The following is a 15,330-nucleotide window of genomic DNA, read 5'->3' as shown; positions in this document are numbered from 1 at the left end:
GCATACATGGACCTCCTTTTGCTAGATTTTCAGGTATTGATTCTTGCAATTCAGTGTTAGGCTTTTGAGCAGCAGTATTTTAAGGATCTAATTCTAGCTTTTCTCCCAACACCTTTCTACAAATCAATAACCTCCATGTATTTGTATACATATATTTGTGTAGGACCAACTTTTAAAAATTAGTATGTAGTGGCAGTAATGGCTGTTGGCCTTGTTGAATATGAACATTGGAAATTGTTTAAAAATAACTAGGGGGCATCAGGTTTAAGACGTTTGCAAGTATCTTGCCAGATAAGGAATAATTAGCTGGTTTTAGGTCACACATTAGATTTCATGGTTTCTTGCATAGTCCTCTTATGAGTGGCTATTTATAAGCCAGGATGAATTGCAAACTATCAGATGAATCCATAATGTTCCTATTCATGGGTAACAGATATTAGTAACAGCTGCCAATAAAAAAGCACTTGCTTGAATTTGTCATTCAGAGGATCCTACTTAAATCCAGACTTAGTCATGCTTAAAGTAGGTCCACTGGAATCAATGGTTCCCACTTTAATCATGATACAAACTGATGTGTCCACCCCCAAAAATGTTCATAAATATGTATAAAATCAAATATTTCAACTAGACTAGTTCCACTGACCTGAAAAAGTGTGTTCTGACAGGGACAGACTTCTTTTCAGTTTTTCTGTTTTCTCTAAAATACTTTTGTAGTTTAGCTGTAAGATTTGTCTGAGCAAAAGCTAAACCTGATTGTGATTTGTACAGGTATACACCATCATCACAACTTCGCAATCAAGAGGAAGCAAAAGAATGGCTGCGTTCGCATTCTGCAGGAGGTCTTCAGGACAATGTTGTCAATTCTCCATTTTCTTCTGGTTCCAGCATCACATCACCATCTGGGACTAGATTTAACTTCTCTCAGCTTGGTGAGTATTTCCTTTCAACTCTGAAAAGTATAGCTGGTTTGAAAAAAATGTAAATTTAATTGGTGATTGATACTGATAAGCTGGTATGTGCTGATATAGAATGCCAATTGAAACATATCAAACCAGTATGCTCATTATGCACATAGTTTTCTAATTTATAACTTAGAATTTGGTGCGTCAGAGGAGTTTGCTTTTACATACAACATTTCTTTCAGATTTTTAGAGCCATGCAAGGTTTATGTTATATCTGAAAAACTATTCACTAATCTGGTTTTAATTGCACATTATAATTGGTTTTTTAAAATGATTATTTTTTATTTTAATTAATCTTCACTATGAATGAATAACATCTATGATGGTTTGGCAGCCACTACATAAAGACTTGACTTGATAGAGTAATAGTTGTTAAATTGCTACAAAGCCTCAAAGAGATTCTTTGTTTTGATAAAAGCTTCAGTGAACTGCCCTTTTGATGCACACCCTGCTTCTAGACGCTGTCTGAAGGTTGTCATACTATGTTGAATTGACTGTTTCACTGGCCTTCAATAGAAGATATTGCCATTTCACAGCCAAGTGAAATGAAATGACTCACCTCAATGCTTCCCATTGGAGTGTTTTGCTTTTCTGAATCTGGACAACATTTTAAAGTGAATTCCTCCAGTGATCAGAACTGAATCTCTGTGAAGCAAAATAGTTCAGTTTTGCACAGCCCTAACTATTAATTGGTACCAATAAGTTTGGACAGGAGCCAAAAATCAGAACAGAAGATTAATAGCTGCAAATGTATATCGTGATACCCAAACATGTATTACCATATCACCAATTCTATGATAAATATATCTTTTTAATAGATCAGCATTGCCTCTGAAATCTTACTTGCTTATTTTTATAGGAACACTATCTTCTTTATTGGATAATGAAGATTGCAATGTCATAAGGGTACCAAATTACTTTATTGTGGAAAGGGAAGGATTCTGATCCGAGGAGTTTTAGCTTTGAGAGTATCCTCTCCAGTGACTCTCATTGATTTGATATTCTAACAATGTCTGACTTTGTGCCTGACTACCAGAATTTCAGTTACTATCTGTAATTTGATTACTATTCAGAATCAATAGAATAACATGGTTGGAGTAGGCATGTTGTAGAAGATTCTTCCAAGACTTCATTTTCTACTTATCTGATTAAAGCAGGACAAATTTTTCAGCAAGATTTTGTTAGAGACTACTATTCTTGTAATAGTAATAGTTTGGTTTGTTCATTTCTGAAAGTAGCATAGCATGGATACAGATCTGTGAATTTCCTATCTCTGGTTTGCATTCTAGCGAGCCCCACCACAGCTGCCCAAATGAGCTTATCCAACCCAACCATGCTCCGGACACACAGTCTTTCTAACGCAGATGGCCCTTATGATCCTTACAATGACACCCGGTTCCGGAACAGCTCAATGTCACTGGATGAAAAGAGCAGGACAATGAGCCGTTCTGGATCATTCCGGGATGGCTTTGAAGAGGGTAAGTGATCCAGTTCATTTTTTTCCCCAAAAAGTTGAATAGTATATGCATATGGGAAGGAACTTGACAAAAAGTGTTTATTAATTGTTGATAAACATTTATTTCCTTTATATTTATGGAGAAAAGAAAAAAAAACAACTAAACACATATTAAACTCTTTTTTTACACAGTAGGCTTTGGATTCAATGAATGTCAGTGTCAGAAAATAGGGTAGGAATCAGATGCCACTGTTTTGCTTGAGGTGGAAAAAAAATGGTTCAAATAAATCAAGGAGATGAAAGCATCAACAAATTTGTAATTTTTAGACGTGAAAAGATCTGTGAAATAGTCCACAAAGCCTTAATGCTTCCCTTGAATGCAAGATCTCTTTTTCAGACCTCCCATATTGCTTATCCCTGCTTTTAGCTTATCTAATATCACTGATTTCAAATAGTTACCTTTTTAGCTCATCTTTAATTTCCCTGGCAGAGATAGAAAAATCTTTTTTGTCCTAAAGGCTGCATTAAGCATACTGGGTCAGGGATGTGAATCAACTTGTTGACAGTGATGGAATATTAGCTCAAATTAGTGGTACAAGACTTGTGATAACTCTTCCTGGACCTAGAACCAGATGTATCCTAGACTCCTCACACACAAGGCGTGCTCTGGGAATTTACCATGTCAAGCAACCTATCACCTTGAAGCAGCAGCATCCTCTAAGTTGCCTTTACTCTTCCTAACAGTAAAGGTGAGAGGGAGCAAAGACTCTTGGAATTTAAAAAACAGAAGCACCTAAGTAACATAGAAAAGGCCTGGATAGGAATATCTCCAAAGCACCAGAGGGCAGGACAAGAAACAGTGGTTGGAAACTGAACGAGAGAAGCAACCTAGAATTAAGGAGAAACTTCCTGACAGTGAGGACAATTAACCAGTGGAACACCTTGCCTCCAGAAATCGTGGGCGCTCCATCACTGGAGATTTTTAAGAAGAGGCTAGACAGTCACTTGCTGGACTAGAAGACCTCCAAGGTCCATTCCAGCTCTATTCCATTCTATTCTAATATTGAGTTAGGCACATAAAACAGTAATTCCCACTTCCCACTTATCTGGCTTACTGACTGAAGTTCAGTAATGGAATTTCCTAGGTTAATGATCTTTCTCTTCCCAGTCTTCTTTTTTCTACTATCAAATGAATGTGAATTGGTTGTGCCTAGTATTAGGGTAATGATTTCACTTGAAAAAAAGATTTTCAAGATCTTGAAACTAGCTGTGGAACAAAATACTATTTTTTGCTGACTCTTGATATTTTGTTCACTGAACTCAGCATTTGGGTGACCAGTTGGTAGATTAACCGGGTCTGGTTTTTGTTAGAGATAAAAAATATTGTGAAGGTTCAAAAATAAATTGAGATTTTAATTGCCTAATTTAAGACCAGACTTTTCTTAGTATAATCCTTAAATTTTATGTTTGTGACCTTTATGGATCAGAACAATTCTTTTTTACCATTTTACATAACTACAGGAACCATGAATATATGTTTTAGATGGAAATCTGTGAATTTCTTGGGAAATTTGCGTTCTGTGAGAACTATAAATTTAATAAAAGAAAGAAAAGGAAAAGTATAACAAATGAAGTATAATATAATATTTTCTGTGCCAAGAATAATATTGAACTCAAAAGAGGAATAATTCAATATGCAGTCTTGAAATAGAGAAACATCATACTTGGTATTCAGATTTTCAGACACGTAAGCACTTTGGTGAACTAAGAGGTTGTAAAATATTCTTGGTATTCAATGAATGTAAAAGTAAGCTCCTTAATACCAGAAATCACTATGCTTTTTTGGCATTTGTAACAATAGTAGGTGATTTATTTTCATACAAGCTCCCTTTATAATGATTTAGGAATGTCTAATAGAAGCAGAATTCAAATGTCATAAAATCACATTTTAAAAACTCACATACCAGAATAAAGTCACTTCTGTAAACTTATATACTATATACAGTAACTGGGTTTGTAAAATATAATAGCCTGATTTACATATTTGCTGAAAGTGCTATTTATTTTTAAAATTACTGATAATATTTATATACTGTACAATAAAAGGTCCATAGCAATGTAGGCAGGCAAGACTCATGTTTCACATAATGCTAACAAACCAATTATTTTATATATGTTGACATTTGTTCAGTTTCAATAAAAAAAAGTATCGAATATGCCTTTAAGCAGACCAAAAAGTATACAATTCCTATGAGGAATCCAGGGTCCTACTTTGACAAATATATTGCCATTTTACTATTGTTTTAATACTTTATTGAGCATCAGCTCAGGTGTGTTGCTAGAAGGAAGATAATCAGAAAGCAACATGTTTAGTTTGCAGTAATTATTCTACAAAATGGTCTGCCATTCTACATTGAATCAGATCTAGGAGTCCATTGTACTCTGCTTCTTGGCAATATTAAGATTTCTGAAGACTAATATAGAAAGAAAATGTCATCTGTTAAACAGTTAGATTTATTCTTTAAGGACTGGGGGATTAGCCATTTTAAAAGCAATAATATAGGAAGTGTTTCTGGAAAATAATACAATGTATTTTCAACTGTAGATATATATACAGACTTAGGTGCCATTTAGCTATGAAGAGCTTGTGATTCCAAAGCTGGATGAATTTATTTTAAATAATTCTATTTGTTTTTTAAGTGTAAATAAATAAATTTCTATATTAATATTTTAAAACTATTTTGTAAATCACTTTGTGAATATATTTGACAAAAATGTATTTTTTCCTAGGTTTTTTTCCCTTTAGGAAATATCAAAATATATTCCAATGTACTTTCTCTTACATTGCTGACTTACAATTAAATGAGTCTTTACCTAAACTAGTCACACCAAATATTCAGTCTTCTTTATTTACGAAATCTTTTAACTCCCTTTTACTGTTTATGCTTCAGGCCAACAAAATGGTGAAACTGGACTGGTCAGTTGAACCTTTACTTTGTCTGCTTCTCATCATCTTCTGTTCCATTTTCCATGCACTATCATAACCTTGCAATGTTTGAAATACAGCAGGCAGGCAATATTTACATCCAAATAATGATTTTTTTAAAAGCTTGATTTTTTTGAGATCATTTTGAGCTACGATCTGTATAATGCTTCCATTTATTTCAGCTTACCTTCTGATTCGTCTGCAAAGATTTATGTTCAGTAAATACGTTCATGATTGGTGATGCAATTTTTAAATAGGCTGCTGATGAAATGTGTAGCCCTTACGAACATCTGTAATATGTATACTGCATCTGTAATAATCTGCTGTTGTTACTTATCATATATACACAAAAATACAATGGCTAATTGGTTTACTTACCTTTCCTATAGTGCATGGTTCATCTCTATCTTTGGTGTCAAGCACATCATCTATTTACTCAACGGTGAGTGTCTTAACCACAATTGGTCTGTATGAAGTTGGCAGCAAAAAAAAAAAAAAATGTAACAAATTTAGTTCATTAAATAGAACTATAGACCCTAGAGCAGGGATCTTCAAACTTGGCCCTTTTATGACTTGTGGACTTCAGCTCCCAGAATTCCTCAGCTAGCGTAGGTTGGACTGAGAGAGAAGGGTTTGCTCAAACTATAAAGTGAGACTAGATTTGACTCCTCAGTTTTACTTTAACTCTGGAACAACCCCCCAATGTGGTATTTCTCAGCTAGTGTGTGTCCAGCCATGTTCAAGATTCTGGAATTACTAACCTATATTCAGAGAGTAGAAGTCCCAATTAAATTATGTATTGGATTAGGTCATGCCTGGCTGAGGAATTCTGGGAGTTGAAGTCCACAAGTCATAAAAACCAAGTTTGGAGACCCCTGCCCTAGAGCTCAAACTAGAACAAGGAATGGAATAATCGTTCCCTCAAGGAACTTCCATGCTTTGTTGTATTCTTATCCTTTGATTTCTGTAAGATGTTTGAAAATCCTATGAAATCAGTGGATGGGGAAACTGTGGCTGACAAACTACTGAATCCAAGTCCTCTTGGACTTAGAACTATCAAACAGAAATCACATAGGAAATTACATAAGCTCTTCTATTTGTTTTATGTAATATAGCAGTTTCAAATAAAACATTACCTAGTGAAAAGTGGATCTCTTTAGCTTACAAAAAGTGCTCTTTAAGAGAAGTACACATTGCTAATTGGCCAGCAGCCTAACATAATTTACCACCAATCAAGAGGAACTGTCCCATTTGATAAGCTCCTGTATTCATTAGTACAGCTATCTGTAACTACAGAATTAGAACAGAAAATAATCAATGAAATCAGTATTACTTTTTGTTAAATTTTAAGCCCTAACTCCTATAACACATCGTGGAACAGCTTAGCAGGAAAGACAAAAAACAATGAACTCAGTTTTTTGTACATCAGGAAAAAAAAAATTCTAATAGTATTTTTTTAAAAAATTGTGACTGCTGCATTTACTGACATAATGGAATAGAATGCAATAATATTATTTATAATAATACTTTAATGTTTCTATTTTCATATTATAAGAACTGCACATCACAAATATTATTAAATGGTACATTAATAAAATTAATATATGGTTTGGACAACCTTTTTATCACATAGCTGAATAAAAGTTGTTTTGGACTCAAATGAAGTGAAGTGTTTTGAATGACAGATTACTGGTAGGCTGAACAGTTAAATGGATCTACTGATTTTAATAGACATTTCAAATAAGAATCTCATTTTTTTCCCCCATAGCCTGAAGAAAAATGTCAGTCAGAGGTAAGAAGGACTTGGTTTTTCTTAAAATTACTAAACTCAGTGACAGGTCTCATTTTAAATGTTTAGATAATTGGATATGATATTTCATTTTAAAAAAACAGTGAGGCTTCTTAAAGTATTTATTAATCCTCTTAATATAAATCCCTTTCACTAACTTTATTGGAATACCTTCCAATATGTATTGTGCTGTACACATTGAATTACTGCATGTACCAATGCTTCAGCTACAGGAATGGACTGGATTATATCCAAAACATTCTTGCATATTTATATTCATTGCTGTTGATCCTTCATCACATATGTAGTTGGCTTTGACTTAAAATATATTCTTGTTCAAAATGACTATTACAACTAAAAAGTTCATAACCCGCTGTAGATTTGTTCAGTCCTGGCTTGTTGCTATAATCTTTTCCCTGCTGGAAACTTCGCCAACCTTCTCCCTCCCTCCTTTCTCATTCAAAAATTTAATCAAACTATCTTTTAACAATCACCAGCAGTTAAGCAGCATACTGCAGTTAAGCACCTGCTTATATTTATCAGTAACTTATGAAGAGAGACATCTCCAGCAGTGTAATATTTGTATCATTCTTTTCTTTTGTTTGAATATCCTCATTTTTCAAATGCTCAATAAATTTTGCTCTGTATCCTGTCATCTGATATGAACCACGTGGGCCTAGCATTACTGGGTGGAAATATTGTTTGGATGTTATTTTTGCATTTTATATAAAGAATGAGTGTGGAAAACTCTTGGACAGTTGTTTGCTGATTCAATATTGAATTGAATGAACTGAGAGTAATACCATTAATCTAGTGCATGATGTAATTTAACCTGAATAACATTGAATCATAATAATTAATCTTTTTGCTGGCTACATTCCTATGTAAAGTCTTAGGAAGATCTATAAGTGCAGTTTGCTAATACTTAGGTAATATTTACCCAGTATTTAGAAAACTAGACGTTTCATCTGTATCTCTTTCTCCGATCAAATATTTCTGAAAGCAGCTAACAAAAAGACAATATATCTCCATAAAAGTTAAAACAAGTCTTCAAATTAGTAAATGGACCACACTGCTAAAACCATCATAGTTTGTTTAAGCAATAGCAGTTTTATAAATAACAAGTCACATTTAGTCCAAAACAAATAAATACATTTTAGTCCATCATTGTGTCTGAGCCAAGTTAGTAAAGTAAATGGAAAACAACGACTACCAACAGAATAAATAACAGTAGAAATCAGTTGTATACCAAATAATTGAATTGCAGTTGCTTTCCCAGAGGATAAAGAGGGTGGATCTGGAACTTCTATCAAAATGAATTTCTACAAAATTGATGCCATAGTGCCAAAGGCATTATTTGCAGTAGTTGAGCCAATAATGATGGGTTTCATTATAACTGTGCCAATATTGTGTCTTCAAAATTATCCAGAAGTTATATAGGGTGTGTGTATGTGTGTGTGTATGTGTGTGTTGAAGATCTTGTTAAACAAAACCATGTTTTGAAATATAATGTTTAGATTCGCAAGCTAAGGAGGGAATTGGATGCATCCCAGGAGAAAGTTTCAGCTCTGACAACCCAGTTGACTGCCAATGTGAGTACAGTTCAGAGAGACAGAAACTGATAATGAATGGTAAAAAAAAATTGATCTAAAACAGGGGTGTCAAACTGCCGGCCCGCACTCCAGATGTGTCACGAGGAAACCATGCCCACCCCATTGCCGGCAATGGGGAAAAAGTTCCAATACTCACGTGAGGTCGCGAGTTTGACATGTATGATCTAAAATATTATATAACTTTAGATAGATATCTTTGTAAAAGAAAGGGAGAACTTGCTTCAGTGACTAAAAACATTCATTTTAGATTTTTTGCATTATGGTAGTTGCTCATTGTTTTGAAGAAACAAATATCTTTTGGGAAGCTAGTATGTGGCAACATGTCAGGATCTACAAATGTTTAGGCAGTATGAAGCCTGTATTTTTGTAATGTACATGTTTCTCTGTGTTGACTTTAATCTTAAATGTTGGCATGCATTGCAATTATTGTGGTTCCAAACATGAAAATTTGGGGATCAGCTTTTCTCTTTTTTTCTTCCTTTCATTGTAATGGAAAAAAACAATCTTTTTTCTTAATGGATGACTTAGCTTCTTTTCCTGAAGTGACCAGGGAACATTCAGTGCAATACTATATTTCTGTAAAATTAGCTTGTTCACATGACTTTTCTTTCACAAAAAAAATATTTGACATTCCATATGTGACTAGGGTTTTGATCAAACTGGCACAGCAGTTGAATAAGATCTGAATTTATGTCAGTCCTAAGAGTTTGTCTATAAAATAGTTTGGAACCAACTCATCCAAAAAGATGTGTTTCTAAATATATATCCTGCCCCCCAAGTATGTACCAGTATATAGCACTCAGGTTGGCTAAATGTGGGAAAAATATTGCAATTAATGCTGTTGTGATGAATATTTATCATGAATTTAACATTCCTCTCATGCACTAAACCAGTGTTTTCCAACTTTAGCAATTTCTAAGTGTATGGACTTCAACTCCCAGAATTCTCATTAGGGGCCATGTTGGCCATAGAATTCTGGGGTATGAGTGCCACATATTCGAAAATTGCTAAATTTGGGAAGCAGTACACCAAGCAGAGATGACTCATTGCTATTTTGCTATGAAATACTTAGGTGTAAGGCTTAGCCATAGTATATATGTAGGAATATTTTATTAAGGTTGCTACTATTCAAAGGTGTAATTAATATCTTGTCTTTTTTAAAGAAAAAAAGGACAGATGGAATAATTGCCCAATAGTAAACAAAATTTTGGCTTCACATCACAAAAGTCAGAAATTTGATTTTATCTTAAAAGCTCCCCCCCATTTCATTTTGAAATGAAAACCTTTGAGTGTATTTGATATAGTTGGCACATTTTTTTTCAAACAAGAATGATTCGCTCCAGTATTTTTAAATAAACATTTTAGCTATATAATACATGTACTCTGTGCTAAGCTTGTTTTGTTTTCTGCCATTTTTCTCACAGTCTCAGTCTAGTTTGTTTTTACAGCAGCGGACAGAAGTTAAAGCCAAATATCCCAATGTTTCCATCTTCTTTATGGTTGTTTTCAGTGTAAATGTGAGGACAGATACAGTATGCTGATGGGTAATTGCAGAAAACTTACTGTACCACATAATCATAAAAAAGAGAACTGGGTTAGAGGAAAAAGCTGCCATTCTAGTGTTTCTCAAAGTTGGTAACATTAAGATGTGTAGATTTCAATTCCAGGAATTCTCCAGCCAGCCTTGCTGGCTGGAGAACTCTGGGAACTAAAGTTCATGTTTCTTGTGGACTTTAAATTGTGTAGTTCTTAGCCCTTCTGTTCTGTTGGTACCACCTTAAAATTTCTAAGTTTGAGAAACATTGCTTTAGACAGGGGTAGGCTGACTCAGGAATTCTGGGAGTTGAAGTCCACAACTCATAAAAGAGCCAAGGTTGCCTACCCCTGGCTTTAGACATTGTTTCAGAGATATATGTATGTATCAGACCCAGTATTAGCACCCTGCATTGGTCACTAACTATGCAACAGCATAATGTAAAGCTCTTATTAGTTGGAACAGATGCCACAGCTCTAAATAAGGAATTGTGGAAAGTTGTTTCTTATTCCTTGGTTAGGTAGTGCTATCCATTCAAGTGCTGTATAGCTAGTTGGTATTGAGCTATTTGATTTTGTTCCCACATCTCAAGTGTCTATGTTGGGTTTGTAAATCACAATTGCAGCAGAGTGGATCCATCTGTGGATTATCAAGTATGCTGTGCAGTATTTTACATTTTTTTAAAGCAGATAAGCTCACAATCAACTGGATCATATAATTTAATTCACAGGCTCACCTTGTGGCAGCATTTGAGCAGAGCCTAGGAAACATGACCATTAGACTGCAAAGTCTCACCATGACTGCAGAACAGAAGGCAAGTTTGACATCCCCTTATTTGTTTTCCACGAATAATGATTCCAAAAATTGACATTTTGAAATTGAGTTCATTGTAAGGGATGATTTTGAGATCAACTTAGCAAGTAAAGTAAAACTTTCCTCAGCACATGCCAGCATTATGATTTTCTCTTTTGCTAGTAATCAATGTATAAAACTTTCCTGGAAGAAAGAATGTAAGAGATTGTTGACCATTTATCTGAGCAATTCATGTCAGCCCAGGTTTCTAATTACCATTCACAGAGTGTTTTTTTTACAATCCACATTTTCTTGACAATCTCTCTCCAATTCTAGAAAATTAGCATTTCAGGACTTATGTACATTAGAGAGTAAGCAAAAATATTAGGCTAATAATAAAGCCAAAAATATCTTTCAGTTTCAGTTGCATCCCATTCAAGTGTAGCCAAATAGCTTACAGTTTCCAGATGGTTTCTTATTTTAAAAGTTTACATAAAGGGACATAGGTTTAGGTCTGAAATACAGTACAACAACACTAAATGATTCCATCCGGCCAATATTACACTTGTATTGTGTTTTTCTGTATCTATAGAAACAATCCTAGCTATAAATAATACATTTCTCATATTTTCTATCTACTAATATGTTTTAAATCTAAATCAAGAATATTTTCTTTAGATCAGTAGACCTATTATAAAAGTAAACGTAAAAAAATATATGTATTCAGAACTGAGTCTTTAGATAATTTTAGTGTTACATTTTTTCCCCTTTGATGCCATTTGGAATAATAGAATCATCTAATTGTGCAATCCTAGACTTGTCAGCTGAGATGTCAAGTCCCATGAAATTTAATAAAGGCTAGTGAATAGGTGACTGTTGTCCAATACATTTAGAAGCCCTAGTTTTGGTTAAAGCATCTAAAATTGAATAAAGCTTTACCATCAATGCCTTCTCATCTACACAGTTTATAAGTGCTAAAGCAATTGAACTTTAAAGCATTTCAGTGTAAATGTGGGAAACAAAATATATATCTTTGACAAATCAATGCATCTTATCCAATGGATTGTGCACATGGAAAAAACATTATTGATTCAAAAGATCACTCACAAGAAAGATATATTTCGGTTTGGAGAAGATGGATAGATTATATTCAGAATAAATATGGGATTAAAAAGTTTCATTTAGCCTATGAGTAAACTTTAGAGTATTACTAATAGTTTCTTTTTTAATTTTTATTAGTTTTAGTATGGTTTAACAATATTGATTTGTTTATATTATTATGTTTATTTTTAATTTGTTTATATTTATGTTATAAGGGAGTTAAAGTGCATTATGGACTTGGTTACTTGTATAGTTGGGTAATGTTTTTTTTTTTTTAGAGTTTGATTGTTTATTTATAACCCTGTATTCAGCTCTGGGAAGTGGGGGAGGGGTGGAGGGGTGGGTGGGTCTTGGGATGTATATTGTATAAAACTTTTCAATAAAAAAAGTGTTGTGCATGAATGTACACCCTATGGTTGAAGAAGTGAGACATGCTCCATGAAGCAGGTAAGGTAGTACTGTGAAAACATACTTTATGAGATGCTGGAATTCAGCCGCTATACTTTGAGACAAGTTAATATACCAGAAATATATAGTGAACAACAGGCCAATCTTAAACCTGCAAAATGCCCTCCAAGTATATAAGGGAGCTACTGCTAATATTCCCTGATAGTATTGAAGGAATGGTCAAACCAATCTATTGAGTCATTTCAGGTGTAAAATTGAATTGTTTCTGTGAAATGAGAACTGTACTTTATTACTTTCTAGCCATACCTGATCAGTCAGATCAAGATACAAACAATCCCTGACTATTTGGAAAGTTGTTAAGCTGGCTTGCTGCTCAGAGACCAGCTGCAGATTTACCAGAGTGTTAAAACATTTTTCCAGCTAATTGATTGTACTTATTGAAACCTTCAGTGTGTTTTTTTTATGCTTGTTTTCTTCATGCTTCAGGATTCTGAATTGAATGAGTTAAGGAAAACAATTGAATTACTGAAAAAACAAAATGCTGCTGCTCAGGCTGCCATTAATGGAGTAATTAACACACCTGAGCTCACCTGCAAAGGTAAAGAATCCCAAATACAATCTTTACTTTCAATAACAAGGTAGCAGCCTCCTGGTAATAGCTGATGCAAAGTTCTTTCCTAGAGGCAGATAGTTATCAAACAATCTTGAAAGAGTTTTTCATGAAACAGGAAGCCTGTATTTCTCAATAATCAGATGTTATCTTTTTATATATATTATATCATACCCTGCTGAGCACTAAGGTGGCTACCAAAATCAACAAACCAAAATCAGGATATAAAAAGTTAAATGTACTTATAATATATGTTTAAATTATCTTTAATTTTTTCCCTAATCCTTTTAACACTAAAAAGAATAGCCGAATTATTTAATAGTTACGAGTATGACATTATTATTAGCATACCATAGTTTTAAGTAGTTATAGATTTTTTTTAAAAAAAACCCCAACAACTATAGTTTTACAGTAAGCAGTATTTCAGATACATGAACTGCACTAATACCAGACACGTATAAGCTTGATCAAAACTACAGATATCTGCAAAAAGAAAAACAAAAGGGGGAGATAATTACAAATTGTCTTCCCACTCTTTGTCAGGCTTATCTGCCTGCCTGTTATACTGCAGTCTTTCATGGGCATTGCCATTTGTCCTTTCATTGCTATGATAATCTTACACAACTGTTCAGAATTGGTCTGGTTTTTTTTCATTCTTCTTAATTAGTGCTGTTTTTCTAGTCTAATGCCTGTGATTCCATGGTGTGGAATGGCAGGCAGGTGAGAAACAGTGTGTAATAACGCAAATTCCACCCCTTGCATGTGACCGCAGAACCCAAGAACAAAAGGGGTGAACTTGTGTTATAATATCACAAAGTACATTTCGTCATTTCAGACTTACTGTGGTTAGCTGTAGATGCCTCTGGAAGCCTCTTATTTTTCCAATGACATCATCCCCCTACCACTACTGTCTGTCATAGATAATTATGGATGAGAAACTGAGATAAGTGTAATAAAAGAAATTTCAGTTGAAAAAGTACAGTGTAAAACTCCTAGCTGCTTGGATTGTTTATGGGGGAAAAACATAAACAATAAGGATTGCAGAAGGCAATAAGATGCAGCAATAGAAAACATATGGAGTAGAGGAGAAAGGCCAAATGTTATGTCCAAATGTCTATAAGTATGTTTAAATTAATATTTAGGAAGTGGTGGAAGTACCCAGACCACTGACTTGCGGATCAGAAGACAACATTCTTCAGACAGCGTCTCTAGCATTAACAGTGCTACTAGTCATTCCAGTGTGGGAAGCAATATAGAATGTGATTCTAAGAAAAAGAAGAGAAAAAATTGGGTATGTTTGAATAATGTCTTCCAGTGAATAAAGCATGTTTATTTGAATATACCAAAGCGTCTTACATAAGGAGCCAAATAGTAAAAGATTGTCCTGAGTTGTGATGATAGATTAGAGCAGGGGTGTCAAACTCGCAACGTCATGTGACGTATCATGACTTTTTTTCCCATTTCCGGCAATGGGGTGGGCGTGGTTTCGCCATGATGCATGTGGCCGGTGGGCTGGCAGTTTGACACCCCTGTATTAGAGTCATTCAGTACAGGAAGACCTCGACTTACAACAGTTCATTTAGTGACCGTTCAAGGTTACAACGGCACTGAAAAAAATGTACGACCATTTTTCATGCTTATGACTGCTGCAGCATCCCCATGGTCACGTGATTGAAGTTCGGATGCTTAACAACTGATTCATATTTATGACAGTGGCAGTGTCCCAGAGTCATATGATCTCTTTTTGCAACCTTCTGAGCAAAGTCAATGGGGAAGCCAGATTCACTTTGCACCTGTGTTACTAACTTAACAACTACAGTAATTCATTTAACAATTGTGGCAGTCTTGCTTAGTAACAGAAATGTTGGGGTTAATTGCAGTTGTAACTCGAGGACTATCTGTGGATGTTTTTACTGTGTCCCATGAGGCCTGGGGTGGGAGGCAGAATTGGATCTCTGATCTGGGGGTTTCCTTTTATTTTTTTGCAATCATGTAGTATTTTACAGAGCATGGCCAAAAGCAGTCTGCGGGAGAGAACCTATTTTACTGGCAAAGTGTGTGAAGGAAGAGTTAAACACA

The 15,330-nt window shown here is 34.5% G+C and overlaps 1 protein-coding gene across 11 annotated transcripts in view; it reads left to right on the top strand.

The window, feature by feature from the left end:
- The window catches only part of NAV2 (neuron navigator 2), a 281,427-nt gene that overhangs the window by 224,743 nt on the left and 41,354 nt on the right, over window positions 1–15,330 (top strand). For 10 of the 11 annotated variants that reach the window (XM_039335370.1, XM_039335375.1, XM_039335372.1 and 7 more), the window contains 8 exons: window positions 769–929; window positions 2,252–2,440; window positions 5,794–5,846; window positions 7,173–7,196; window positions 8,711–8,785; window positions 11,071–11,154; window positions 13,128–13,239; window positions 14,394–14,542. In XM_039335370.1, the coding sequence (XP_039191304.1) occupies window positions 769–929; window positions 2,252–2,440; window positions 5,794–5,846; window positions 7,173–7,196; window positions 8,711–8,785; window positions 11,071–11,154; window positions 13,128–13,239; window positions 14,394–14,542 (847 nt within the window). The remainder of the gene's footprint in view (window positions 1–768; window positions 930–2,251; window positions 2,441–5,793; window positions 5,847–7,172; window positions 7,197–8,710; window positions 8,786–11,070; window positions 11,155–13,127; window positions 13,240–14,393; window positions 14,543–15,330) is intronic. The other variant, XM_039335378.1, reaches the window with a different exon arrangement.

This window comes from Crotalus tigris, unplaced genomic scaffold (assembly GCF_016545835.1).
Source record: "Crotalus tigris isolate CLP2741 ecotype Arizona unplaced genomic scaffold, ASM1654583v1 scf7180000017640.1540244, whole genome shotgun sequence".
Taxonomy (NCBI): Eukaryota; Metazoa; Chordata; class Lepidosauria; order Squamata; family Viperidae; genus Crotalus; species Crotalus tigris.
Note: the sequence above shows the minus strand (reverse complement) of the source record. Positions and strands in the feature narration are given on the sequence as shown.